At 57.1% G+C, this 25,113-nt stretch overlaps 7 protein-coding genes across 7 annotated transcripts; 4 read left to right on the plus strand and 3 right to left on the minus strand.

The window, feature by feature from the left end:
- Positions 1-34: 34 nt before the first annotated feature.
- Positions 35-5,004, plus strand: F5144DRAFT_501114 (SH2 domain-containing protein). Its single transcript, XM_066786388.1, has 4 exons — positions 35-547; positions 608-793; positions 850-4,468; positions 4,524-5,004. The coding sequence occupies exons 1-4, from the start codon at positions 374-376 to the stop codon at positions 4,793-4,795; spliced, it is 4,251 nt and encodes a 1,416-aa protein (XP_066648012.1). The 5' UTR covers positions 35-373; the 3' UTR covers positions 4,796-5,004.
- Positions 5,005-5,600: 596 nt separating this feature from the next.
- F5144DRAFT_553924 (Oxysterol-binding protein-domain-containing protein) lies at positions 5,601-9,518 on the plus strand. Its single transcript, XM_066787827.1, has 3 exons — positions 5,601-5,996; positions 6,138-6,214; positions 6,284-9,518. The coding sequence occupies exons 1-3, from the start codon at positions 5,961-5,963 to the stop codon at positions 9,126-9,128; spliced, it is 2,958 nt and encodes a 985-aa protein (XP_066648013.1). The 5' UTR covers positions 5,601-5,960; the 3' UTR covers positions 9,129-9,518.
- Positions 9,519-9,790: 272 nt separating this feature from the next.
- Positions 9,791-14,133, plus strand: F5144DRAFT_19359 (Hydantoinase B/oxoprolinase-domain-containing protein). The gene has a single exon (XM_066782837.1). The coding sequence runs from the start codon at positions 9,914-9,916 to the stop codon at positions 14,021-14,023; it is 4,110 nt and encodes a 1,369-aa protein (XP_066648014.1). The 5' UTR covers positions 9,791-9,913; the 3' UTR covers positions 14,024-14,133.
- A 599-nt stretch (positions 14,134-14,732) lies between these two features.
- F5144DRAFT_19370 (kinase-like domain-containing protein) lies at positions 14,733-17,376 on the minus strand. Its single transcript, XM_066782839.1, has 3 exons — positions 16,761-17,376; positions 15,198-16,660; positions 14,733-15,129 (listed from the first exon to the last, which is right to left on the minus strand). The coding sequence occupies exons 1-3, from the start codon at positions 17,186-17,188 to the stop codon at positions 14,861-14,863; spliced, it is 2,160 nt and encodes a 719-aa protein (XP_066648015.1). The 5' UTR covers positions 17,189-17,376; the 3' UTR covers positions 14,733-14,860.
- Positions 17,377-17,548: 172 nt separating this feature from the next.
- On the minus strand, positions 17,549-19,308 carry F5144DRAFT_553929 (integral membrane protein DUF92-domain-containing protein). The gene is made up of 2 exons (XM_066787828.1): positions 18,857-19,308; positions 17,549-18,799 (listed from the first exon to the last, which is right to left on the minus strand). Exons 1-2 carry the CDS (start codon positions 19,040-19,042, stop codon positions 17,837-17,839), a joined length of 1,149 nt encoding a protein of 382 aa, XP_066648016.1. The 5' UTR covers positions 19,043-19,308; the 3' UTR covers positions 17,549-17,836.
- Positions 19,309-21,002: 1,694 nt separating this feature from the next.
- On the minus strand, positions 21,003-21,976 carry F5144DRAFT_553931 (uncharacterized protein). Its single transcript, XM_066787829.1, has 2 exons — positions 21,843-21,976; positions 21,003-21,793 (listed from the first exon to the last, which is right to left on the minus strand). The coding sequence occupies exon 2, from the start codon at positions 21,725-21,727 to the stop codon at positions 21,494-21,496; it is 234 nt and encodes a 77-aa protein (XP_066648017.1). The 5' UTR covers positions 21,728-21,793; positions 21,843-21,976; the 3' UTR covers positions 21,003-21,493.
- F5144DRAFT_19460 (uncharacterized protein) lies at positions 21,875-22,828 on the plus strand. The gene has a single exon (XM_066782847.1). It carries the CDS (start codon positions 22,021-22,023, stop codon positions 22,714-22,716), a length of 696 nt encoding a protein of 231 aa, XP_066648018.1. The 5' UTR covers positions 21,875-22,020; the 3' UTR covers positions 22,717-22,828.
- The last annotated feature ends 2,285 nt before the right edge of the window (positions 22,829-25,113 follow it).

Below are 25,113 nucleotides of genomic sequence, written 5' to 3' on the forward strand. Positions count from 1 at the left end.
TCACCGAGTATGCTGGTAGAAGCTGAAGCATTAACTCCCTTCACCCATTCAACGGGTTTGATAGAGTGGGGTTGACGCACGGATCACCGAGTGAGCGTTGCGGTGTTCAAGGGGGCGAGGCTGAACGCGACTTGCTCTCGAAGCTGGTCGCTCGGCGCCCCAAAATTTCCAACCTTGAACCATTCAGCCTTCCGCTCTTTTCTTTAATTCTTTAAATTCATCGGTTCTTTGATCAAATTCCTCCATTCCGCGCCCGACTTGGTTCCCCTTTCATCAACAAGTCAGCGAGCACCTCGAAAATCGATTGCTATCCCCGACGATTAATCCCGGCAAACGAACCAGACCCGAGCGCGACTCGACTCAAGTCGACACAATGAGTACCTCGATGCGCGACTTGATTGATGGGGAGGCGGAGCTCAATGACGAAGAGGATGATGAGTCATTTGATGAGGAGGCCGGCGAGTCCCGAACGAGAGCACGGGATAATATGCTAGATGATTCGAGCGAGGAAGACGAAGACGATGAAGACGAGGAGGAAGCTAGAAGGGTACGGTCCTTTGTTCGTGCTTTTTGTTAACGAAGTCATCCTAATCGTATTCGTTTACAGATCCGAGAAGGTTTTATCGTCGATGAAGATGAGGAAGAGGAGGCAGATAATTCAGAAGAGCGCGAGCGCCGAAAGAAGAAGAAGCGCCGCCGCGTTGAGCGTGAGGAAGAGGAGCAACTCGACGAGGAAGACCTTGACCTCATCGGTGAAGCTAATCCAGAGTGGGAACGGAAAACCCAGGCCCAGGTACGTCAAGACTGACGCATGCTTGCGGACTGATTCGTGGACTCACCATCGCATAGACCAAGTTCAAGCGTCTCAAACGGGGCCACCGCGATGAGGAACGTGGCAACGAGCGCCCAGACCTCGCAGGGATATTTTCGGACGATGACGAGGAGGTGGCCGACGAGCGAGCCTACGGTCGCCCTAGCCACCGCGCGCACGTCGACGAGTTCGATGATTTTATCGAAGACGATTATCCAGAAGATGACGAGGAACGAATTCAGCGCCAGGAGGACATGGAAGTTGCTCGTCCTAGAGAAAAGGGCCTTGCAGTTGACGCAACTGGCCTCGACAAGGACGCCCTTGACGACATGGAGGCCATTTTCGGCAATGGTGACGATTACGCCTGGGCTTTGGATCTGGAAGAAGACGAGGATGATCGGGAGCGCGAGGAACAGACAATTGAGTTGAAAGACGTTTTTGAACCCTCGCAGCTCAAGGAGAAGCTTCTTACCGATGAGGACAACCAAATCCGCGTCGTGGACGAGCCTGAGCGGTTCCAGCTTGATCGCAAACCCTTCAAGGAGCAACAAACATCAGCCGAATACTTCAAAGAGGAGGCACGTTGGATTACGAATTTGATGTGGCCCAAGAAGCAACTTCCTGGCGACCTTCATGGGCCCTTCAACAAGGCTATTGGCAAAGTCCTTGAGTTCTTTATTATCGACGGCGTCGAGGTTCCCTATGTCTTCCAACACCGCAGAGATTACCTCATCCATGCCAAGAAGGTTAGGAACCAAGACAACCGCGACCATCCCGATGCCCCCGAGTATACCGTCGATGCCGAGAAGCTCCTGACCCAGGATGACCTGTGGCGCATTTTGGAACTCGATATCAAATTCCGGTCGCTGGTTGAGAAGAGGAACGCCCTCGAGCGGTCCGTTGACAACCTGAAAGAAGCGAATATCCGGGACGACGTGCTCGAAGAGATGATCCACCAGGCTGCGACGCTGGAAGAGCTGCAAGATTTGCAGGATTATCTCAATTTTCAGTACTCAGCCCAGCTGAAAGACATTGCTGCCATGGGTAACGGTGCATCGAAGGAGATGAAGCGACCGGGTGCAAAGACAGCTTTATTCGAGCGTATTCGGCGATCACAGGCCTATAACTTTGTCGGAGCGCTCGGGATATCGCCCGATAGCTTGGCGCAGAACGCCCTCCGTGAAGGGAAAAAGGTGTCGTCAGACGACGACGCTAGGCTGCCCGTCGACCTTGCCGATCAGTTGGCGGACGACGACTTCCCGACTGGCGAGCAAGTGATCAATGCTGCCCGCCAGATGTACGCCGAGGAACTCTTTGTTAGTCCTCGGATGCGCAAGCATTTCCGGATCCAATACTACCTCATGGGTTCCGTGAGCTGCCGTCGGACGGAGAAGGGTCTTCGGAAGATCGACGAGGCGCATCCCTATTACGAAATCAAGTACCTTGTGGGCCACACCATCAGGGACTTGGCTGTCCGGCCCGAGATCTTCCTCAAAATGATGAAAGCAGAGGACGATGGACTCGTTGAGGTCAACCTCACCCTGGAGAATGACCGCGAATTCCGGCGACAGCTCTACAATGAATTCGCGTCAGACAACTTCAGTGACCTGGCCGATGCGTGGAATTCGGAGCGACAAAAGGTGCTGGATATTGCTTTTCTGAAACTCGAGAAAGTGATCGCAAAGGGGGTGAAGGATTCACTTCGGACGGCCTGCCAAGAAGAGCTTCTCAAGACATGTCGCGAAGAGTACTTCAAACGGCTCGACCAGGCACCGCTCAAACCGAAGGGGATGGTCCTAGGCACCACGCCACGCGTGCTTACCTTGTCGAACGGCATGGGCGACCCCAACCGCGACCCTATCTCGTGGACATGGGTCGAAGAAGACGGCAGAGTTCTTGAGCATGGCAAATTTGTCAATCTGGCGAGGGATGAAGCCCAGAGAGACCTTTTCGCCGAGCTGATTCGGCGAAGAAATCCCGATGTCGTGGGTGTATCCGGCTTCTCGGCAGACACCCACCGACTGATAAAGGACGTCGAAGGGATTATCAGCGAAAAAGGGCTGATGGGCCCCGAATATGATGATCCAGACACCAATGAGTACCGCAGCGACTTGCTTGAGGTGGTCATCGTTAACGACGAGGTGGCGCGGCTGTACAAGGACAGCCCCCGTGCCGTTGCCGAACACCCCACCTTAAACCCCCTCACACGATATTGCATTGCGCTGGCTCGATACATGCAGAACCCTATGAAGGAATATGCAGCACTGGGCAAGGACGTCTCATCGCTGCTGATCCACCCATACCAACAGTATCTCCCACAAGAGAAGCTGTACAAGCACCTTGAGACAGCCATGGTGGATATTGTCAACCTTTGCGGCGTGGATATCAACGAGGCAATGGGAGATCCCTACACAGCCAATCTTTTGCCTTACGTCGCCGGTCTTGGGCCACGCAAGGCGCAGCTGCTAATAAAGGGGATCAACGCGAACGGCGGTGTGGTTGCCTCCCGTGATGAGCTGGTCGGTGACCCGGAGCGGCACAAGATCCCGGTTCTCGGCCCTCGAGTGTGGAATAACTGTGCCAGTTTTCTGTACATCGAGCATGACAGCACCAATCCCGACTCGGACCCCCTTGACAACACGCGTATCCACCCCGAAGATTACGACCTGGCCCGCAAGGTCGCTGCGGATGCGTTGGGCCTGGACGAGGAGGACGTCAAGGCCGAGACGGACGAGAATGGGCCTGGCGCCATCGTTCGCAAGCTGTTTAAGGACGACGAGCAGGAGAAGGTCAATGAGCTCATTCTCGAGGAGTACGCGGTGCAACTGGAACGCGAATACCAACAGCGCAAGCGGGCAACGCTGGAAGCGATCCGAGCCGAGCTGATGGGTCCTTTCGAAGAACTTCGGAAGAACTTCACCGTGCCAGGCGTGGACCAGATCTTCACCATGTTCACAGGCGAGACGAGAGACTCGCTTTGCGACCAGATGATCGTCCCGGTGAATGTCCGGATCGTCAAGGATGACTTTGCCATCGTCAAATTGGACTGCGGAATCGAAGGGAGGATCGAATCCCACGAGGTGTCATACCGCCATTCAATCAAGGACATGTTGCAAGTCGGCCAAACTGCCCAAGCCAAGCTGACCGAAGTCAACCGGAAAGACTTTGTCTGCAAGCTTTCTATGAGGGAAGAGGAGCTACGGCGGCCATACCGGAGGCATTACGACTACGGTCGTGGGCAGTGGGACTTCAAACAGGAAGATGAGGACAGGGAAGAGCTGCGGGAGAAAGACAAGGCCACGGGCCGCACCCAAAGAGTCATCAAGCACCCCCTATTCAGGCCGTTCAACAGCACGCAGGCTGAGGAGTACCTGGGTGGCATGCCGGCCGGGGAGGTGGTCATCCGGCCGTCTTCCAAGGGGAACGACCATCTCGCGATTACGTGGAAGGTCGCCGATGGTGTTTATCAGCATATCGACGTGCTGGAGCTGCAGAAGGACAATGAGTTCTCTGTGGGCAAGGTCCTCCGGGTTGGAAGCAAGTACACGTACACCGACTTGGATGAGTTGATTGTGGACCACGTCAAGGCGATGGCGAAGAAGGTGGAGGAGCTCATGCAGCACGAAAAGTTCCAAAAGGGATCTCGTGCTGATCTCGGTAAGTTTTGCCCCCTCATCACTGGGCTTGCGGCAGGGTCTAACCGTGTTTACAGAGAAATGGTTGACCACCTACATCGATGCGAACCCGAACCGGTCTACCTACGCGTTCTGCTTGGATACGAGGCACCCGGGGTATTTCTTCATTTGCTTCAAGGCATCTCGCAGCTCCAAAGTCATTGGATGGATGATCCGAGTCATCCCCCATGCGTACGAGTTGATGAAGAGCCAGTACCCGGACATGCGGGCGCTCTGCAACGGCTTCAAGCTGCGGTACCAGAGCGAGATGCTGAAGATGCAGGCCGGCGGCGGGCCGAGGGGTCATTAATTGCGGCCGTGGAACATGATTTCTTGGAGCACTACACTACTGCTGGACGGGAGAGCGGGCCAGCCTCGGGTTAACTAGCGGGTAATGAGGGATCGGGCATAAAGTTGTAGGATGAAGGAGAGTGACAATGCGATGATCTGGGGGCGATAAAATTCATGTAACGATACAATCAATCAGCGGATTAACGCCTGAAACCGCGTGACCAAACCGTCCTCGGAGCTGCAGTGTTCTTTGATGACCCAATATTTTGCGTGCCCAGGCAGGGCTTTTCTGAAGGCTGACGTACAGGATTCGTACCATTTACTCGGATTGCATTGCTGCCTGGTTTTATGGCATTGCGAGAAATACGCCTCGTCAGCTTGAGGGAATAATACCTCAATAATCAGCGTTTCTGCCTTGTGTGCTTTTAGCGGTCAAACCACTCGTTTACGATCCGAAGGATACAAGCCTCGAGTTCGACATTTTTTTTCGAGATTGTCATCCGGGAGGACGCCCTCTGGTAGGGCTGGCAATGACAAAGTTGACCCCCTGTCAGGCCCGCACCTCTGTGGCCAAAAAAAGCCGAACTCGACAAGAGAGCAAGAAGTTAAGAAAAGAGGGAGAGAAAAATAAAAGAGAAACAAGGAAAAATGAGACTGAGAAAAGGAAATTAGATTAAATAAATTGAGGAAAATAAAAGTAGACTTTGGGCTTCCTAATGGCTTTCTTTGCGAAGAGCTTGTCGGCAGCTACACTTAAGAGTTCACCCTCTTTTGTTCATAGGGTGACCCGCTAACCCCCCTCGCAAGCCCCTTACCAAGAGAGGCATAGTCGGAGACGGGTCGTAAAAAAAGAATAGGATTGCCGGCGGGAAGAGGTTGGGAAGAGCCCCCACTGGCGGTCATCATCCCTGACTGGCCGCATCCCGGGTTTGCCGTTGAACCCGATCTGAACACCATTAGAACAGCCACGCGCCGCCGCACTCCTCACGCGGCTCCTGCAAAGGTTCGTCTCATCTTGTGTGTTCGAACGTCGACTAGTGGAGACAGCAACCGGAACTCTGCCATCACCCCGCTGCCCGATGCAATAAAATTTGAGACATCGCAACACTACCCACTACCGAAACCGAGTCAACGGTTCTGCTTGATGTGCCGGAACCCACAGGCGCACACAGTACTCGGACATTATGGCTGGCATCGAACAGTTGGAAATCCACAGCAAGGTGTGTAGCGCATCTCAATGGTCGTGCCAGCTGACCCCACGGCCCGATCGTCTCCTTTTTCCCAACCCTTGCTCGTCCTTCATATGCTCGTTGCCATGTCCCTGCAATCGCTAATAGGGTGGTTTCTGCCCCTCATCACAGGCCTACATCGTGAGATGGGTCAAGGTCGACGCCGGTCACACCATATCCTGGAGCGTACAGCCGCACAAGAAGTCGATGTAACTTGACCTCTCCCTCCGGTCCTGGACCACGGCGTCCTGAGCTAGGCACTGACGTTGCTTGCCCAGTAACTTCGCCATTGTTAAACACCCCGGGACAGGCGCGACGAACCTTACCTCGCATTTTGACGACCTCGGCGGCCTCGAACAGCACACAGACGGAGTCGCCGAGAAGACGGGTCTTTTCGCCAAGAGGGATGTCAGCACCGCACAAGACCAGCTCGCAAAGAAAGGCTTCATACCGATAAAATGGCATGGGAAATGCGAAGCCGACAAGGTGTCGGTTGGGACCTACGACGTGACACAGGGTGGCATGTTCGGCCTTGTCTTCGACAACACCTTTTCTAAGCAGACGTCCAAGACAGCCACCTTTGTCCTCCTAACCTACCCGACGGGCGCCCCCCCTCAGACGGCGCGACATCTCCCGAACCTTCAGGCCGGTCCAGCCGCCGCTGCCAGCAGATCTAGCCTAGGGAAGTCGACCAACAGCCCGCGGCTGGGCGCCGTGACCTCGGAATCCGCCGACAGTCTACCCAATCAGGTTACACAGCGAGGGCGCGCATTGTCAACGCTGTCGGCTGCCGGTGGGAGCGACAACGGGGCGTCGAGTTCCTATCATGTTGGCGTTTTGCTGAAGAGGAGGCGTAAGAAGGGACAAGGGTATGCCAGGCGTTTCTTCTCGCTCGATTACACGACTTGCACGCTCTCGTATTACCACAATCGCAATTCTTCGGCTTTGAGGGGCGCCATCCCTTTGAGTCTAGCCGCTGTTGCCGCGGACGAGAGGCGGCGTGAAATCACCATCGACTCCGGGGCAGAAGTTTGGCATTTGAAAGCATCAAATGCGAAGGAATTTACGGACTGGGCCCGGGCACTGGAACGGGCTAGCAAGATTGCCAGGGGGTTAGAGAGCGCCGTGGACGAACTGGCGCCGGAGACGCGGGACCAGGCGCCGGCTTCGCAGCCCGCGGTGACTGCCCGCAATGCTCAACACGAGGAGGACAGGGACTGGGAACATGTAGAGTCCCTGGTCAGCAGGATCGTCGGCACCAGAGACGCCCTTCGCCGCTTGGTCAAGGACATGGGGGCCGAGAAGCGGCCGACCAGCAACCCTGGGACCTACCTCTCACCGAGCACTCCGACAGTGCCGGAAGACTCGGATGGCTACTTTGCCTCCCAGCCTGACAGGCGGACGTTCTGGAAGCGCAAGGCGAGCGGTTCCTCGTCGCCGCTGACACCGCAATCCATCCAGGTTGCTGCCAATGCCTCTCTCGCGGTCCCGGCACCTGCCGTCGCCGCGTCAGCTGCGAACGGCGCCAAGTCCCAGGGGGCGCCGCAGGAGGACCGAGATACATACGACAATTGCGCGGCGCTGCTCAAAGATCTGGATTCGGTGGTTGTTGAGTTTTCAGCTCTCCTGAACACCAGCAAGCGAAGGCGGGTCCCGGCGCAACCGCTGGCTGCGTCGAGGACGAGCATCGAATCCACCGCATCCACCGTCGAGGAGTTTTTCGATGCCGAAGTTGGCGAAATGGACCAGTCGCAGAACCAGGTGATGTTGATCAACCGCCACAGCGAAGAGGATGCAGCAGGTTCGGACGCCGAGGAGGTATCGATCCATGAGTCGTCGTCAGGATCATCGGTTGCGGACGGGGAAACACTGTACACAGGGGACGGCGTCGGGAGTTTGTTCCCGACCAAGCCAAAGTCCCTAACACCACTCCCCGTTACCGATGTCATCAAACGGCGCAAGACCATCCCTCCGGCGAAGCAAGCACCGCCAAGCCTGATCGCCTTCGTCCGCAAAAACGTAGGCAAGGACCTTAGCACCATCTCCATGCCCGTGTCGGCGAACGAACCCATCTCCTTCCTCCAGCGTATCTCCGAGCAGCTCGAGTACGCGCAGCTCCTAGATGCAGCCGCCCAGCAGAGCCAGCCGCAGCAACGCCTTCTCCGTGTCGCGGCTTTCGCCATCTCCCAATTCAGCAACGGCCGCGCCAAGGAACGCGCCATTCGAAAGCCGTTCAACCCCCTACTCGGCGAGACCTTTGAGCTCATCCGGTCGGAGGCTGAAGTCCCCGGCGGGTTCCGGTTGCTGGTCGAGAAGGTCTCGCACCGCCCCGTGCGGTTAGCCATGCAGGCGGACAGCGCACACTGGTCGTTTGCGCAGTCACCCGCGCCGACGCAGAAATTCTGGGGCAAGAGCGCCGAGCTGACGACCGACGGCCGCGTGCGGGTCAGCCTGAGGCTGCCCGACGGCAGCGACGAGTTCTACAGCTGGAACACGGCCACTGTGTTCCTGCGCAACGTCGTCATGGGCGAGAAGTACGTCGAGCCCGTGGGCACCATGCACGTGTGCAACGACAGCACCGGCGCCAAGGCGGCCGTGGAGTTCCGCTCCAAGGGCGTGTTCGGCGGCCGGGGCGAGGAGGTGCAGGTCGATGTGCTGGGCCCCGACGGTACGCAGTCCGGCGTGTCGATGAACGGCACATGGACCGGCGCCCTCAAGGCCGTGCCGGGCGGGCAGGAGATCTGGAAGGTGGGGAGCCTGGTGGACAACCCGACAACCACGTACGGGCTGACCACGTTTGCGGCGGGCCTCAATGAGATCACGGCGTTGGAGGAGGGGAAACTGCCGCCAACGGACTGCAGGCTGCGGCCGGACCAGCGGCTGGCGGAGAAGGGGCAGCTGGACGAGGCGGAGGAGTGGAAGGTCAAGCTCGAGGAGGCGCAACGGGAGAGGCGGAAGGCCATGGAAGAGAATGGCGAGGAGTATAAGCCCAGGTGGTTCGTGCAGGCCGAGTCGGCGCAGGACGGGGAGGAGGTCTGGCGGTTGAAGGGCGGGAAGGACGGGTACTGGGAGGAGAGGGCAAAGGGGGCCTGGACGGGGACGATGGATCTCTTTGCTTGTTGAATGGGGTAGGCGAAGCAACTCCCCTGTGTTTACTACTACTACGGATATTAGAGGTGCATCGGTGCAAGTAGCGTGCCATTACGGGGGTTCTGTTTGTGTTTACTCGCCGTTCCTGGTAAGGGGTTTCAGGGGTAAGGGGTAGGTACACACTACACAGTAGTGACAAGACGTAGCCTCCAGCTCGGCTCTGGTTGGAAAAGAGATCTACGGCCAACCGCATAGTCATAACCATTCTCCCTCCGGAGACGCAACATACCAGGCCGGGGAACCCGTGATACCCCTTTGCGGGGCAAGGGTGGATCGGCCGTTGGTTCAGCCGAGCGAGTGCGGGGCACCCGGTTGCCGCTGCCGGAGCTTCGCGTTGCCCTTAACATGACGACAACTCCCGGGGTGCCCCTCTCTCCCTTGAATAGTTCATCCGTCCTCTTGTTTTGATGACAAACTACCGGAGACATTCTCACCATTAGCGCCGGATGACATTGCCAAGGCGTGTTCCATTGTTTCGATCCTTGGCCTGACCCCCTTTTTTGTGAGTCCATCGCTCACCCGCTCGGCTCTCACGGAGGCTCCATCCAACCTTTGTTTGAGGTATTATACGAAAAGCTTATCAATCGGACTTGAGATCAGATAGCCTCTCGGATCAGGAATAGGGTAGACCCCGACCCTTAATCCCAATCTCTCACCGCACCCCCATCCCACCATCACCGCCATCACCGCCATCACCACCTCTCACAACCATCCACCATCACACTCACCACCTCATTATTCATCATCCATCACCCACAATGTCACCAGCCGCCACTGAACCCCCAAAGCAGCGGGGCATCCGCATCGCCATCGACCGCGGCGGCACCTTCACAGACTGCGTCGGCAACTACAACGGCAAGGATGTGGTGATCAAGCTGCTATCAGAAGACCCAGCCAACTACCAGGACGCGCCGCTGGAGGGCATCCGGCGGATCATGTCGCACTTTCTCGGGGGCGACGAGATCCCGCGCGGGCAGCCGCTCGACACCAGCCGCATCGACTCGATCCGCATGGGCACCACCGTCGCCACCAACGCCCTGCTCGAGCGCAAGGGCGAGGCCATCGCCCTCGTCGTCACCCGCGGCTTCGCCGACTGCCTGGTCATCGGCAACCAGTCGCGCCCCAAGATCTTCGACCTCGCCATCCGCAAGCCTGAGGTCCTCTACTCGAGCGTCGTTGAGGTTGACGAGCGCGTCACCCTCGAGGATTACGCCGAGGATCCCGCGCGGGCCGTCACTAGGGCCGACGTCAGGGTCGGGGCCGCCGAGGCGGAGGGCGCGGAGCTGGTGATGGGGCTGTCGGGGGAGGCGGTGCGGGTGCTGCGGAGGCCGGGGCGGGTCGCGGTGCGCGAGCAGCTGCAGAAGGTGTTTGACAGCGGCATCCGCAGCATTGCCGTGTGTCTGATGCACGCGTATACCTTCCCCGGGCACGAGGCGCTGGTCGGGGAGGTGGCGAGGGAGATTGGCTTCGAGCATATCTCGCTGAGCCACGAGCTCATGCCCATGATCAAGCTGGTCCCCAGGGCGACGTCGGTGTGCGCCGACGCGTACTTGACCCCGGCGATCAAGCGGTATATCTCGGGTTTTCAGCAGGGGTTTGAGGGTGGGCTGGGCACGAAGAGCGTCACGCAGGGGAAAAGCAGCAAGGGCGCGCGGTGTGAGTTTATGCAGAGTGATGGTGGGTTGGTGGATGTGGATAGGTTTACGGGTTTGAGGGCGATTCTCTCAGGACCTGCGGGCGGTGTGGTTGGGTATGCCATTACTTCGTACGATGAGAAGACGAAGATCCCTGTGATCGGCTTCGACATGGGCGGCACTAGCACAGATGTCTCGCGGTATGGCGAGGGCCGGTATGACCACACATTTGAGACCACCACAGCCGGGGTTACCATCCAGTCGCCCCAGCTAGACATCAACACCGTTGCTGCCGGCGGTGGTTCCATGCTCTTCTTCCGAAACGGCTTGTTTGTGGTCGGGCCCGAATCTGCTGGTGCCCATCCTGGACCGGCATGCTACCGGAAAGGGGGTCCTGCCACCGTTACGGACGCCAACCTATTCCTCGGCAGGTTGCTACCGGAATTCTTCCCCAAAATCTTTGGCAAGAACGAAAACGAGGGGCTGGACCCAGAAGCTAGCAGAAAGGTGCTGCAGGAATTGGCCGACCAAATCCACCGAGAGACCGGCAAGGAGATGGACGTTGATGAGGTTGCTTATGGGTTTCTGACTGTCGCCAACGAGGCCATGACGCGGCCCATCCGGAGTATCACGGAAGCCAAGGGTCACGACACATCGAAACACCGTCTGGCCACTTTTGGTGGTGCGGGTGGTCAGCATGCTGTTGCCATTGCGGAGTCGCTTGGAATTAAGCAGATCCTGATCCACCGCTACTCTTCGGTTCTTTCTGCATACGGCATGGCATTGGCCGATGTCGTCGATGAGAGGCAAGAGCCGGACTCTGCTGTCTGGACTGGCCAGGGGGAGGTAGTGGACCAACTCAAACAGAAGATGGAGGGCCTCAAAGACAAGTCCCGTGAGGCTTTGAGGGATCAGGGCTTCGAGGACGGAGAGATTGTTTTTGAGGAGTATCTCAATATGAGGTACCGTGGCACCGAGTCCGCCCTGATGATCATCAAGCCTGATGCTGAGCGTGAGTGGGACTTTGGTACCGCCTTTGTCGACCACCATCGTTACGAGTTTGGCTTTACCCTAGATGAGAGGGATATCATCGTTGATGACGTCCGAGTCCGTGGCATTGGCAAGAGTTTTCGGTACGACGAGAAGACTGTTGATGAGCAACTCAATGCGGTCACCCGGAAGGAGGCGTCGACTGAGAAGAAGCACTCCGAGGCCATGGTGTACTTCGAGGGCGGTCGTGCGAACTCGCCGATTTACAAACTCGGCGATCTCTCCGTGAGTGAGGTCGTCAAGGGGCCTGCTATGCTGGCGGACGGCACCCAGACCATCGTGGTCACCCCCAATGCGACAGCCCTTATTCTCGAGACACATGTCGTGATTGACATTCCCGAGACCGAAAAAGACAAGGCCTCAAAGGCGGCAGAAGAACGTGAGGTGGACCCCATCATGCTCAGCATCTTCGGCCACCGGTTCATGGCCATTGCCGAGCAGATGGGGAGGGCTTTGCAGAAGACTAGTGTCAGCACCAACGTGAAGGAGCGGCTTGACTTCTCCTGTGCCATCTTTGACGAACATGGCGGTCTGGTTGCAAACGCTCCTCACTTGCCTGTCCACCTGGGTTCCATGTCAACCTGTGTCCGGCGCCAGGCCGAGATTTGGAAGGGCAAGCTCAGCAAGGGAGACGTCATCATGTCGAACCATCCATCTTACGGCGGCACCCACCTTCCTGATGTCACCCTCGTTATGCCGGCCTTTAACGAAGCCGGGGATAAGATTCTATTCTACGCTGCGTCACGGGCACATCATGCGGACATTGGAGGCATCACCGCCGGTAGCATGCCGCCCCATTCCCGAGAACTCCATCAGGAAGGGGCATCTATCAAGAGCGAGAAGTTGGTCAGCGAAGGCAAGTTTAACGAGGAGCGCGTCATCGAGCTCTTCTACAAGGAGCCTGCCAAACAGCCGGGCTGCAGTGGTACACGTTGCCTCGCAGACAACATCAACGATCTTCGCGCCCAAGTGTCAGCTAACCAAAAAGGTATCTCCCTCATCGAGGGCCTCATCGCCGAGTACGGCGAGCAGACAGTCCAGTTCTACATGGTGGCCATCCAGAACAACGCCGAACAGCAGGTGCGCAACCTCCTGCGGACCGTCCACAAACGCTTCCAGGGCAAGGATCTCTCCTCAGAGGACTTCATGGACGACGGCAGCCCGATCCGGCTCCACATCACCATCGACGCGGACAAGGGCGAGGCCGTCTTCGACTTTGCGGGCACGGGGCCCGAAGTGTACGCCAACATCAACGCGCCCGAGGCCATCTCATACTCGGCCATCATCTACGCGCTGCGGTGCATGATCTCGGAGGACATACCGCTCAACCAGGGCTGCCTGAAGCCGATAACGGTGAAGATCCCGCCCAAGTCACTCCTATCACCCTCGGACAACGCGGCCGTGGTCGGCGGCAACGTGCTCACGTCGCAGCGCGTGACCGACGTCATTCTCAAGGCATTCGAGGCCTGCGCGGCCAGCCAGGGGTGCTGCAACAACCTGACGTTCGGCTTCGGCGGCAACGTCACGGGCCAGGACGAGGTCCGCGGCTTCGGCTACTACGAGACCATCGCGGGCGGCAGCGGCGCGGGGCCAACTTGGGAGGGCACCGACGGCGTGCACGTGCACATGACCAACACGCGCATCACCGACGCCGAGATCTTTGAGCGCCGCTACCCGGTCCTGCTGCGCGAGTTCTCCATCCGCCAGGGCTCGGCGGGGCGCGGCCAGCACCGCGGGGGGCACGGCGTCGTCCGCGACATCGAGTTCCGCATCCCCCTGCAGGTCTCCATCCTCAGCGAGCGCCGCGTCTACCGGCCCTACGGCATGGCTGGTGGCGAGCCCGCCCAGTGCGGCCTGAACCTGTGGGTGCGCAGGGTCAAGAAGGCCAGCTGGGAGAGCAGTCTGCGGAAGCTGAAGCTGGAGGGCGGAAGAGGTCGCAGTGAAGATGTGGATGCCGATGCAGACGCAGACGCCGACGCCGAGTATGAAGAGCGATTCATCAACCTCGGGGCCAAGAACAGCGCGCCCATGCAGGCGGGCGACCGCATCATCGTGCACACACCGGGTGGCGGCGGCTGGGGCAAGGTCGGCGAGGAGAAGGCGCTCGGCCAGAAGGCGGATCCGACGCAGAATTGGAAGAAGGGATCGCACGCCGCGAGGGAGGAGGCGGCGCTGCAGGTCTGAGGTCCAGCATGTGTGTGTCATGGAGTTCGGTTAGGTTGCCTCTATTTTGTTACTATTGAGCAATTTAATTTACGACAAGTCAGTCTCTTGTGCTCCTAATTCTGAGAAATGGTGGTGGTATCTTCGATGTCAAGCCATCTGTATGTACAAGACGCCCTAGCAAAAGCCTGTGCTGATATCTCCCTCTAAAAAATTCGAGTTACAAAGTCGAAGCACGAACTATGCGATGCCACTCAAGCCCGATTTCCAAGCCCGCAGGAAGCCAAGGGAGGACCGGGGCATGAGCGTTGAGATCCCCGGGCAAAGAAGGCTTGGGAAGTCATCAATAGAGGAGGCCTCGTAGGCAAGTACAGCCCTTCTAGCCGTCTTTCCGGGGGATATGAGGGAGGCGGCCCTGCTCGGCATCAACTTGGCACGATAGAGCGGTGACTGAATGCCATCCAGGAAGGCCGCTGGTGTCAGCGTAGCCAGGCGGCACTGCTCATGGCCGGAGGCCCCGCCCCAGACCAGGTGCCGCCGGGTTACCATGATACCAACGCCCTCTTTCCCGCCCATGTGCGGTAGAGTAAAAACTCCCGACATCGACCATCCGTTGCCGCGAGCACCACAGCGAAGGGACACGACCCCCTTCCGCCCCTCCACTGCCACGTAGCCTGCCTCGGGCTCGGCCCCCCTCGTCCATGGCGTAACAAATCAACGCATAGCGGGAAAGCGAGGATCGGCAACGAAGACGACGGCGACCGAGAACGCCACGCGGGCCCAAAAATTACCGTGGCGTCTTCACTAGCTCGCTGAACCATTCAAGGAATGCAAATCATGCCCCGGTGGATCGTTCTCCTAATCCGCATCGGCCAACTGCATAATAAGCCTAGCGGCCATGTCAAGGAACGGAAAGGGACTCGCGACTTCCTTGTCCTCGAGGAGCTTGCCCTCGGGCGTCTCGTATCCGTCAATCTTGAAGTCGACGAGAAAGACGCCGGGCTCCATTTCGTAGATCTGAATCTCCATGCGCATGGCGACGACGTGCACGTCCTGTCCCTCGCGGGTGACCTGGGAGTTCGCACCAATCTCGCTGAGCCCCGAGGCAACCGAGCGCTTTTGCAGTTCTGGGAGATCGGTCAGTATAAGTCGTAGAGAAAGACAATGATAAAACATGATGCGGAATGAAACATACTGTCCGTTGCCCAGCGAATCTTGATGTGCCACGGATCGGCCGGAAGCTTGTACAGCTCTCTTGGGTCGACGCCAGATGCCGAGCTTTGCTTGCGTGAGTGCCGGCCGCTGTTGTAATCGTCGTCTTGGTGGGCCGCATCGTAGTCCTCATCCACCATCCACGTAGCACCGAGCTTGTTCAGCGCCTTGTATATGCACAACAGCGCCTCCCAGGGAGCATTCCGAGATCGAATGCCAAACTGCCACCTGACCGGCTTGTTCTTTTTCGGTGGGTTAACGGGCGTAAGCCCCTGCGGGCGGCTCGTGTCATCCAAGGGAACAAAACTACGAGCGTGGGGCTTCAGCCGGCGAAGTGTCTCTTCCTGCTCAGCCTGGCTCCGCGGGTGAGAGCCGGGGTCTGGCGCGGCGAACGGGGTGTCTGTGACATCGATACCCTCGGCACGCGCTCTCTCGCGCTCCATAAACACTTTATGGTACACCGTCAAGCTGCTCGGAAGAATGCCCACTTTGCTCACGTACGGAGGCCTGGCCGACGTCCCCGTGCTCGTGGAAGTGATGGACCGGGCCGATGACAGGGTTGGATCTAGCAACGGACTCGGGGTCGCATCTTCGACGCCTAGGGCGAGTTGGTTGCTCTGCATCATCTTGTTCTCCCGCACGATCATGTAGGCATCTTTGATGGCAGACGGCTCCTCGGCCTCGAGTGCCTCTTCGACGTCCCGCTTTCCGTAGCCCATGGTCTTGCTGATTTTATCGGTGACTTCGTTGTGCAGTTTCTCCTGTTCTTGTGGCGGCGCGTTGGGCGCAATATCGCTTATCTTGATGGCTTTGTTTGGATCGACGCCCGTGTTGAGGAACTCTTCTACGGGAGGATGGAGATATGCAGGCAGGTCTTTGAGGAACCACGGGTCCTGGCGGATGTCCTCGATGGTGGCACGCTGGACAGGGTTCACAACAAGCATCTTCTTAATGAGGCTCGCTGCGCCGGGGCTCATCCAGGTTGGTACCATATAACTGCCCCGGGCGATTTTGGCAAATAGGGTGGGGATGTGCTCGTGGTCGAAGGGAAGACGGCCGACGAGTAGGACGTAGAGGATGACGCCGCAGCTCCAGACATCCACCTCAGGCCCGGCATACAGCTTGCCACCGATGACCTCGGGTGCGGCGTAGTTGGGCGACCCGCAGCTGGTCTTGAGGAAGTTACCGTCCGTCATGATGTTGCTCAGGCCAAAGTCGGCAATCTTGACATTGAGGTTGTCGTCGAGCAAGAGGTTCTCGGGCTTGAGGTCGCGGTGGACAATTTTGTGACGATGGCAGTACTCGACGGCGCATAGCATCTGCTGGAAGAAGCGGCGGGCCTCGTCCTCCTGCATCTTGCCATGCGCGACAATGTAGTCAAACAGTTCGCCGCCGGCATACTCGAGCACCATGATAATCTCGGTCGGAGTCTTGATAACGGTGAACCTAGGGAGAATCGCAACAAACAGCAAGGTCAGCCGAAGAATTGCGTAGATACAGATGAGGCGAGGGGGGGCGGGGGGGAATGACACGAGAAAAAACTCACAGCTTGATGATGTGTGGGTGACGGAGCAATTGAAGATATTCAATCTCGCGCTCGACGCGGCCCTGCATGTCCCGGCTAATGAGGTTCTTGCGCGAGATGATCTTGAGAGCGACCTGCTGGCCGGTGCCGCGGTGTACCGCGAGCTTGACCTTGCCGAAGCTACCCTCGCCCAGGGTCTTCACAATGTTGTAGGCGCCAATGCGCTGCTCGGTGCGCGACTTGTCGCGCGGTGGGGCGGATGTCGAGGACATGATGGCGGCGTCAATGGTGGAGCGCGGGGTCCCCTGGTCGTGGTGGTGATGCTGGCGATGGTGTTGCTGTTGAGGAATGGGGTTCTCCTGGTGCCCCTCGCCTGGTCGCCTATTGCGCCGGATCTGGGATGGGGACAACGAGATGGACAACTCCTCGTCGTCGTAGGCTTGGGCCATGGCTGCCGGGAATCGCAAGCTAGCTCTTGGTCTAAAATGCCACCTCGGGTTGTGGGTGTGGAGTCGCTCGAGAGCCAGGGCGGGTTGTCGAGGTTAACCAGGAAAGCAGGTGTCCACTCGGTTCAAAGGCACCGCGAGAGGAATCTCACTCTGGCCGCCGCTGAGTGGGTGAGAAGAGCCTCCAGAGGGGCTGCCGTGGCCTGGGGTGCCCCCTGGCACCCCCGCTCTCCTGCCCCGCTGTATTTACTTGGTACTGCATCTCTGTGGGGCCCCGCTCAACCCTCGCCTCAGGGTCGTCTCAATGTTTCAGGCCTGCCCGAGGAAAATCGTCAAAAAACACCATAATACATACAGTACCCACCGTGGTGAATATCCAGGGATCAGCACTTTACGATTTGCGATGATATCCGGGGCACACCCTGTAAAACAGAGCCTATAAAACCCATCCATTATATTCCAGGTACAAGGGGAGAACAGTCACCAATGCATGTACACAAACATACATGCATGTTGTCTGATCGCAGAGCAAGATTAAGATTTTAGATATAATTCCGGGTACGCCAATAGGTACGCGTATCTGCTAAGTAGCGCTTCTCTTCAAGATGTCGGAATACCAACGTCCAGCCCAAGCTCGAGAACCAGGCAGCATTACGCTGACGGGAAAACCGATGAGAGCGGGACTTGCCAGTACCACGAAGCTACGGCCATGGCACCGACGCTCATACCAAAGGCCATCAAGAAGTTGACATCGTTGTTGTCCAACAAGTCCCATCCATTCTCGACCACCCTCGACGGCTTCCCGTCGCCAAAGCTAGGCCTGCGGTTCTTGTTGCGGGACTCGTGCGCATCGGCTCCCGACGCCGGGACCGTTTTCTCCACCGCAGATTTTCCCTCGCCATGCAGCAAAGCGGCCTTAGCACCAACGGCCACGTCGTGTTCGTGGTCTGAATGGTGGGAGCCAGCGTCGCTCGACACGAGCGCCCGCACACCACCCTCGCCTTCCACGATCTTGCCGCTGCGGACATCCTTCACGCTGGTCTGGAACAGCCCGCCGAGGATGCTGTCCACGACGCTGCCAAGGAGCCCCCAGAGGGTAAGCCCCAGAATCAGCGTCCGCCGCTCCTCGATCGCCCAAGGCGACCCGCCGCCCAGCTTGCCTGAGGTCTCGTCGTTGCAGAAAGGCAAGAACAGCATCGCGGCCGTGACAACGATGACACTGCCAAGCAACCCAGCAGCAAGCCCCGTAAGAGTGACGCCGCCGTTGGTTCCCCGGGGGACCTTCCGGAGAGTGAAGCTGGTGATTAGTCGCGGTTGGCCGGTGGCCAGGATGCCCAGCTCGGAGCTGAGCGTGTCGGCCGCGACACAGGCGTAGTTCGCGATGATGCCGATCACGAGGAGGTCTCCGCCCCAGGCGAAGCAGAGGCTGCCGGCATCGTTGCCGCCCGAGGTGAGAAGGGCCTGCTCGCGCGACCGCAGCTGGTAGGCGTGTAGCAGCGAGAAGAGAGATGCGGTGAGCGAATTGGCGAGCACCTGCACGTGATTGCGAGGACCCTCGGCGCCGGATCCACCGCTGGACTTCAAGGTGAGATTGGCTTTGATGTTTTCCTTGACCTGTCGCGAAATCAGCAATGGAACGGCGCGTAAACGAGAAACTGGAAAGAGACTTACATGAGTTGCCCGTGTACCGGCCAGGAAGAAAACAACTAGGAGAGCGAATGGCAAGTTCCACGGATGGACTGCGTGCGCGATAGCCGTCAAGGTCGCGGCCAAGAGTCCGCCAGGCGTTAGTGACTTTTTGGAATAGGCTCGGTACACGAGCATCAACGTCGCTGGAATGGCGATGATGGGTTTCATCTTGTTTGAGAGTTGATATTAGGTTGAGAGAAAATAGAGAATCCGGTTCTCGGGACTTGGCAAGCCGCAATCTATCGCATCGGGGTTGATAACGAAAAGGAGATGGAAAACTGAAGGTTGAAGAGTCGAGATTCGTCAGCTGCCTTGTACAGGTCAGACGCACCTAGTTTGTGAAGCAGACTCGAGCATAACATGGCCTGTGCTTCCGAGGAACCCCTGCTGGTCTTGCTCTCTGCTCCAGATCTATAACCCTAACCCCCAGACCACCACCCCCTTCCCCTGACCCCCGTGCCCCCTAACCCCATGCTGCCGAACGCCCCCCGATTCGTCTCTTCGAAATGTTGGTCGAGGAGAGATGACACGTGCTGTGGTAATGCCTATCTGAAAAGTAATGGAGATGACTTGTGGTGTCATCATGTACCAGTGTTGTCACCCCTGCACCCCTGAACGCAACACATCTCGGGGCCGAGTGACTTACTCTCATCTTTGAAGTAGCCGTGATGTCATATGGTTTCGATTCCAGTAGCGTTTCCCAATAAAATTGAGCCTCTGACCGGGCCAGGTCAACATTAACGGGACTTTGGATGTTCGGCATCGGATGGTGTTATCGAGACTCGGGAGGTCGGTGTCCGCCGCCGCTTGTAAAAGAAGAGGAGGAGAAGCGGGCCCAAAAGTGCCCGTCAATACATGCCGTCCGGACCAACATTACTCTATCTTCCTCTTTTTTTTGGCCACAACAACCATGATCCTCCTGTACTGGATATCGATTCCCCAAGTACCATCCTACTCCTCTTGCCTAACACCTAGCCAGGGGTCAGCATTGTGTGGGCGGTGGTTGATGTCCCTCCATCCTCCTCAGTCTTTCCAAATCCCCCCTATCCCATCACTATCCCCACGTCAGCTCGGTTGTAGGCCCTGGTTGACACCAGTTGCCCCACGCTTCGCCCTCGGGTGACATTGTATGTCGAGTTCATCGGTCATTGCCTTGCCTCGAAGTGGGAGGCAATATAATGTGGAAGTTGGCGCTGGCGGAGGTGTCCGGCCACACCATGCGAAAGGAGGTATGGGGTACCCGCACGTTATCCCGTTGTCTGGACGCTTAGTGTTGGGGTGCAAAAGAAACGAGTGCCGTCGAGCAAGCAACGTAGGCGAAGAAAGGTAAGGGAGGCAGAGAGTCGTGGACGGAGTTGGGTCCGACATCCTTCCTCCGCCCACTTTTATACCGATGGCAAAAGCCATCTCCATCCCACCCGAGACCCCTCTACCATCCCGGGGTAGAACCTCAGACAACAACCTTCATCCCTGTCACTCTCCTGTACATGAAAGGGGGGATCTCAACCATTGTAGGTGATCTCGATAACTGACGGACGCCGGCATGCGGCTACGGGTAAGGGGCCAAAACTCATTATATCGCACCCGGCGCCGATGGCATGCGAGGTAACCAAGCGGTTGCGGTAACACGCATTCAACGTTACAAGCCCTTTGTATGTCGCGAAAGAAAGGGGCTCGCGCCTAGTTTCGGGTAGGCGTTGGAAAGGACATCGGTTGTATTTGTGCTTGCGTAGGGATGATATCCGATGGGGTAGAAGGTCGGACATAGACACACGAGAAACATGGCCAAGTGAGATGACGTACGCTCACTCTACCTGGCGAGAGGCGCACTCGGCGTACTGATTCCATGTCCCTTTCGCAATCCCCCAACAAGGGAGAAACAAGCTCGGGACCCTGGTTCGGTCTTCGGTTTCGAAGGGTGATTCGGTGCCGACGACCTGGCGTGTATCGGTGATGTTTTGTCCGGGAATCCGGATCCAACCGCAGGGAGGTGCAGAGGTTTGGTGCTCAACTTGAAGTTTGTTGATAAGTCGTTGGTTTACACATGAGTCGTGTCTTGTTGAATAAAGTAGACTAGCAGTTAAAGTATGTGCGGCCAACGGCGTTGGCGCGTAATTGCTACGTAACATCTGGAGCATTTTAGACCATGTCGAAGCGATGCTACAATCCATTTTCTCTACAGACTTCATCTAAGCCCTTTCCTTGTTCCCAACAGCTAAAAGATTTAGGAAGCCACGATATGACCCGACAGGGTATGCAACCATGTCTCGAGACTCCCGTACGGACCAAGTCACAGTGCCCCTGAATCTGTGTAACCGAGGCGCCTGCAGAAACTCAACGGTCGGAGTTTTTCATGGCTCATGAGAATATGAACCGGAGTTTGATCGTTGTCACCTGATGGGAGGAAGAACTGGACATCCCCCATGTCATCACCGGCCGGACCAGACCCTGCTTGAGTTTCTCTCAGAGATTATCACAACTTTGAAGGGGCAACTTTGAGCTCGTGGGAATGTCGGTTAGAGTGTAGCTATGTGCGGGACCGTGGGGCTTGTTTTTTCGAGTCCTATTAGTCTTGACACGCCCCCAAACTTAGCCGGAAGTTGATGAATGTTGGCTCGTTCAAATGAGTGATTGTCTAACTAATATTGTACCCCTGAGCGGATTTTGATACGCTAGGGCGCCGCACTTCGGTACCGAACCGCCCCAGAGAACGAGGTGCAGCGGAAACCAACAGCCAACTCCGGCCGAGCAACTTGAGGCCTGAGGGATATCTGGACTCGAGCGGGCGAGTGGAGGGGTAGTGAGTCCGAACAACATTACCCCCCGTTTAGCCGGGCGCTGGCGGGCTTTCATGACCAGAAATCGGCACCGATGGGAACCGAAGCCCACGGCACCAAAGTTGAGTTAGAGACTGCTCGCGTAAGTAAAATAAAATGAAGGGGGAGATGGTTCCTAACTAGCGGAATAGAATAGCTTCGGCCAGAACTCGACACCGAAAGAGACCACCTGGGTCGTTCGTTCTTCCGTATCACTATCCAACACCCGAGTACCCGAACCGCAATCTGGGCCACCTACTTACCTCATCCGCATTTGTTGTCGAGACTCCTGGAAAATTCCTTGCAAGTAAATTGCATGGCCCAGTCTCGATGGAAAATACCAAACAGGCAGGAGGGGCGAGAAGCCCTTCACGCAGCCCGGAACGCAGCCTGGGGGCATGGACTGGCATTGTTTACTTCGTGCTCAACCCCAGTTTGGATATGAGTGGGGGTCCGAGAGCTGCGGCAACACGGCACAGCGGGATCTCGCCGAGAACCATCGCCACGCAGGCTCAGCAGGCCGCGGCCAGGGCCCAGCCTCGAAAGCATGGCGCTGAACTGCGGCCGCGGACTGTCGTGGCCGATGGTCTCCAATCAACGTTGCCTTTGAGAAACGACGAGATCCATTGGAGACAGTCAAACGTAGCTGTGGCAAGATGCTCAAGGATCGACCCGTCGGGTACTTGCGTTGGGGATCCGGAAGGACGCCGGCACCTTGAATGTCCGGGATGCTCCCCAACGCAACCTCCCGCGACACAAAATGCGAGGTCAGCAACCGCCAGTGGCCGCGAGCCGTATAAGATGCATTACATGTCCGCCCAGAGGCAGCCTTTCCGGCAAAGCAACCTGTGCGGGACGCTTGCTCAGTCGAACGATTCTAGCGAGCAGAGGACGGCTTCGGTGATGGCTTATGACCGAGCTCACATCCGGCTGCATCCCGAAGAACGTTGTGTCACATCCCCGTCCAATAGGGTATTTGGCTGCATCTTTACGACCGAAGTCAATCGCCGGAATGGGCAGCATTGACGAGGGGTCGAGCTCCACCAGAGCTTCAAAGGGGCAGCATTCTTCTTTAGTTCTGCTGGCTTTTTACAAGTTTTGTTAGCAGATATCATCGTTCTCGTTTTTCGGGTGCTGCCCAACCCGAGGAACCTCCAGCTCCGCTAGTTACCGAGCCATCTGCATCTGTGGGGGCCGTGATCCGGCTAGACGGTCCTCGACTTTGTGGGTGGTAACTCGTAACGAGAGCTATGGCAGGTGGTTCAAGGCGATCAAATCAACAACCCAGCGGGCGGTACGGCGGGTGGCCCCGCAACTTGGCTAGAATGTTTCCAGTCCTAGCTTGTATGACTTCAACAGACAGGTTGCTTCAAGGTGGTCGTCAAGGTAGATCAACACCGGGTGCATCGAGGCCACAATAGGCCGACAGCGGCGGCAGAGAAATTAGTTGTCGTGGCCGATCACTGCAACATGCCGTTGGGTTTTGGCCACCAAGTGAAAACCCGGGGGCGTCAAAGATGTCTCAGCGAAACAGCAGCTCTTCTTGTCTTGGGGACATATCGGGCTCCGTGGCGCAAAAAAGACGGCTGTCGTCGAGATATACGCTAGGGGAGAGAAACGAAGGACGGAAGTGAGTGCCTCGAGCATGATTGACAGGTTTCAAAGGGCTTTCTCCGGCCGTCTCGCGTTGTACGTATCTTGGTGGCACAACATTTATGCCTCAGGTAAGACGGAGTGTCGACGCTGAGATGTACCATTGCTCTCTTCTACACTTCTAAATAATGAGCAGCGGTCGCATGAAAGCCTTCGGGCTATCCCTAGCTGTTGGGTGGGTTAACCTGTTTTAGCTTTCTCGCCGAAGCCGACGACAGGTAGTAAGATAAGTGCGGCGTTTAATTTACGAATTAACAGCCCACCGGCTCCCTAAACACAAGTGTTTTCATTCAAGCCTGGAGGTGATCTGAAGGTGTTCAGACATCGTCCCGTAAGAGGAGATGCCAGGGGGTTGTCGTGAGGAAGCTGGCGTTCGCAAGCGGTGAAGCCATACTTGGGAAAATACGGCACTCTGCAGGAGGAGCTGCGTGTTATGGTAGACGTAATAGAGGGCCTCTGTGAGTATCCGAGCGGCCGTGTCCACACCGCGGCTGTGTCACGCGTAGCATTGTCGGCCCTCTGACGTGTTGCGACACGATTTTCTGTAAATTCCATGGTGGTTGTGCAAAGAAATTGGGATGCCCAGCAGGGCACGTTGGTAGGGGCCGTGCGTCACTTGCCTTACCAATTTGGGAATGCACCTTTCCCAATTAGGTTACCCCGCCATTGCTTGCCTGGGCGTTATCGGGTCTTTTTGGGGGAGGGGACGATCACAGAAGCCACCGGCACCTTCCCGAGCCCACATCAGCGTAGTAGGCGACCTGGTTAGGAGGGTAGCAGTGAGATCGGCGCTCGGCAGAAAGCTTGACTTTGTGTTGAGCTTGCAAGGATCGGGGGCTGTTAGCTTGGAAAAAAAAAACTCAAGGTCGGCACCATACGTCCCATGTAAGTGTGCCTATCGGTCAAATTCAGCAAGTAGCCGTTGTTTACTTTTTTGCGCCTTCCGAGTCCGAGTCGAGGTTGTGAAACCGTGACGAGAAAGCAACTCCCATGGCGATGACCTCGTGCAGAGAGGATGCAGAGAGAATGCAGAGACACTGCGGCAGTTTACCAGAAACCTGCCACAGACCAACCTTGACTGCCAGTCACATTGAAAACCGCCCCAGAGCCCACGGGACTCGAGTCTCAACTATACACCGTTGTTTTCGGAATTATCTGAGACAGGGAGCAACGCCGCCTTCAGATTTCCCCAACAACTACATAAATCTCAGACATGAATCGACGTCGGAGATGCACGACGTTCCCAATTAGCACCTCCGGCCCAGGACCAAAGGGAGAACATGACGATCGGCTTGAGAGGCAGAGTTGCTCTTTCTTACACGGCAGGAATTGCTTGGATTACACCAACCCGAGAAGGATACACATTGCCTCGGGCTATCAGAATCCCGTCAGCATGATTGCTGCGTCATCAACGGATACCAGACCTCTGCGGCTGACAAGGCAGTGTTGATTTATCAGCAACCGTGCTTCGATCAAGCACGTATTCGCCAACATCCCCGAAGCGAGTTTCGACGTGATGCGAACCGCTGCTCGTCCAGTGGCTTCATCGCGGAGCCCACCCGGCCGCCTCGGCGAGGATGGTGGAGCCCCGGGACCGGGCACGGCATCCGTATCCGGAAATGCAGGGTAGTCATTCCGTGTCCCAATTGGCCGGCGATCAAGACCCTACGGCCAACAGCCAAGATGGTTTTGGAAGTCCAGATACCGGTCAGTCTGTCGGCATCACCCGATGGCAGTTGCCTCAGCTCCTGCCCCCTGAGTCCCGCCTGA

The sequence above is a fragment of the Chaetomium tenue genome (assembly GCF_020726465.1).
Source record: "Chaetomium tenue strain MPI-SDFR-AT-0079 chromosome Unknown F5144scaffold_1, whole genome shotgun sequence".
NCBI classification, from domain to species: Eukaryota; Fungi; Ascomycota; class Sordariomycetes; order Sordariales; family Chaetomiaceae; genus Chaetomium; species Chaetomium tenue.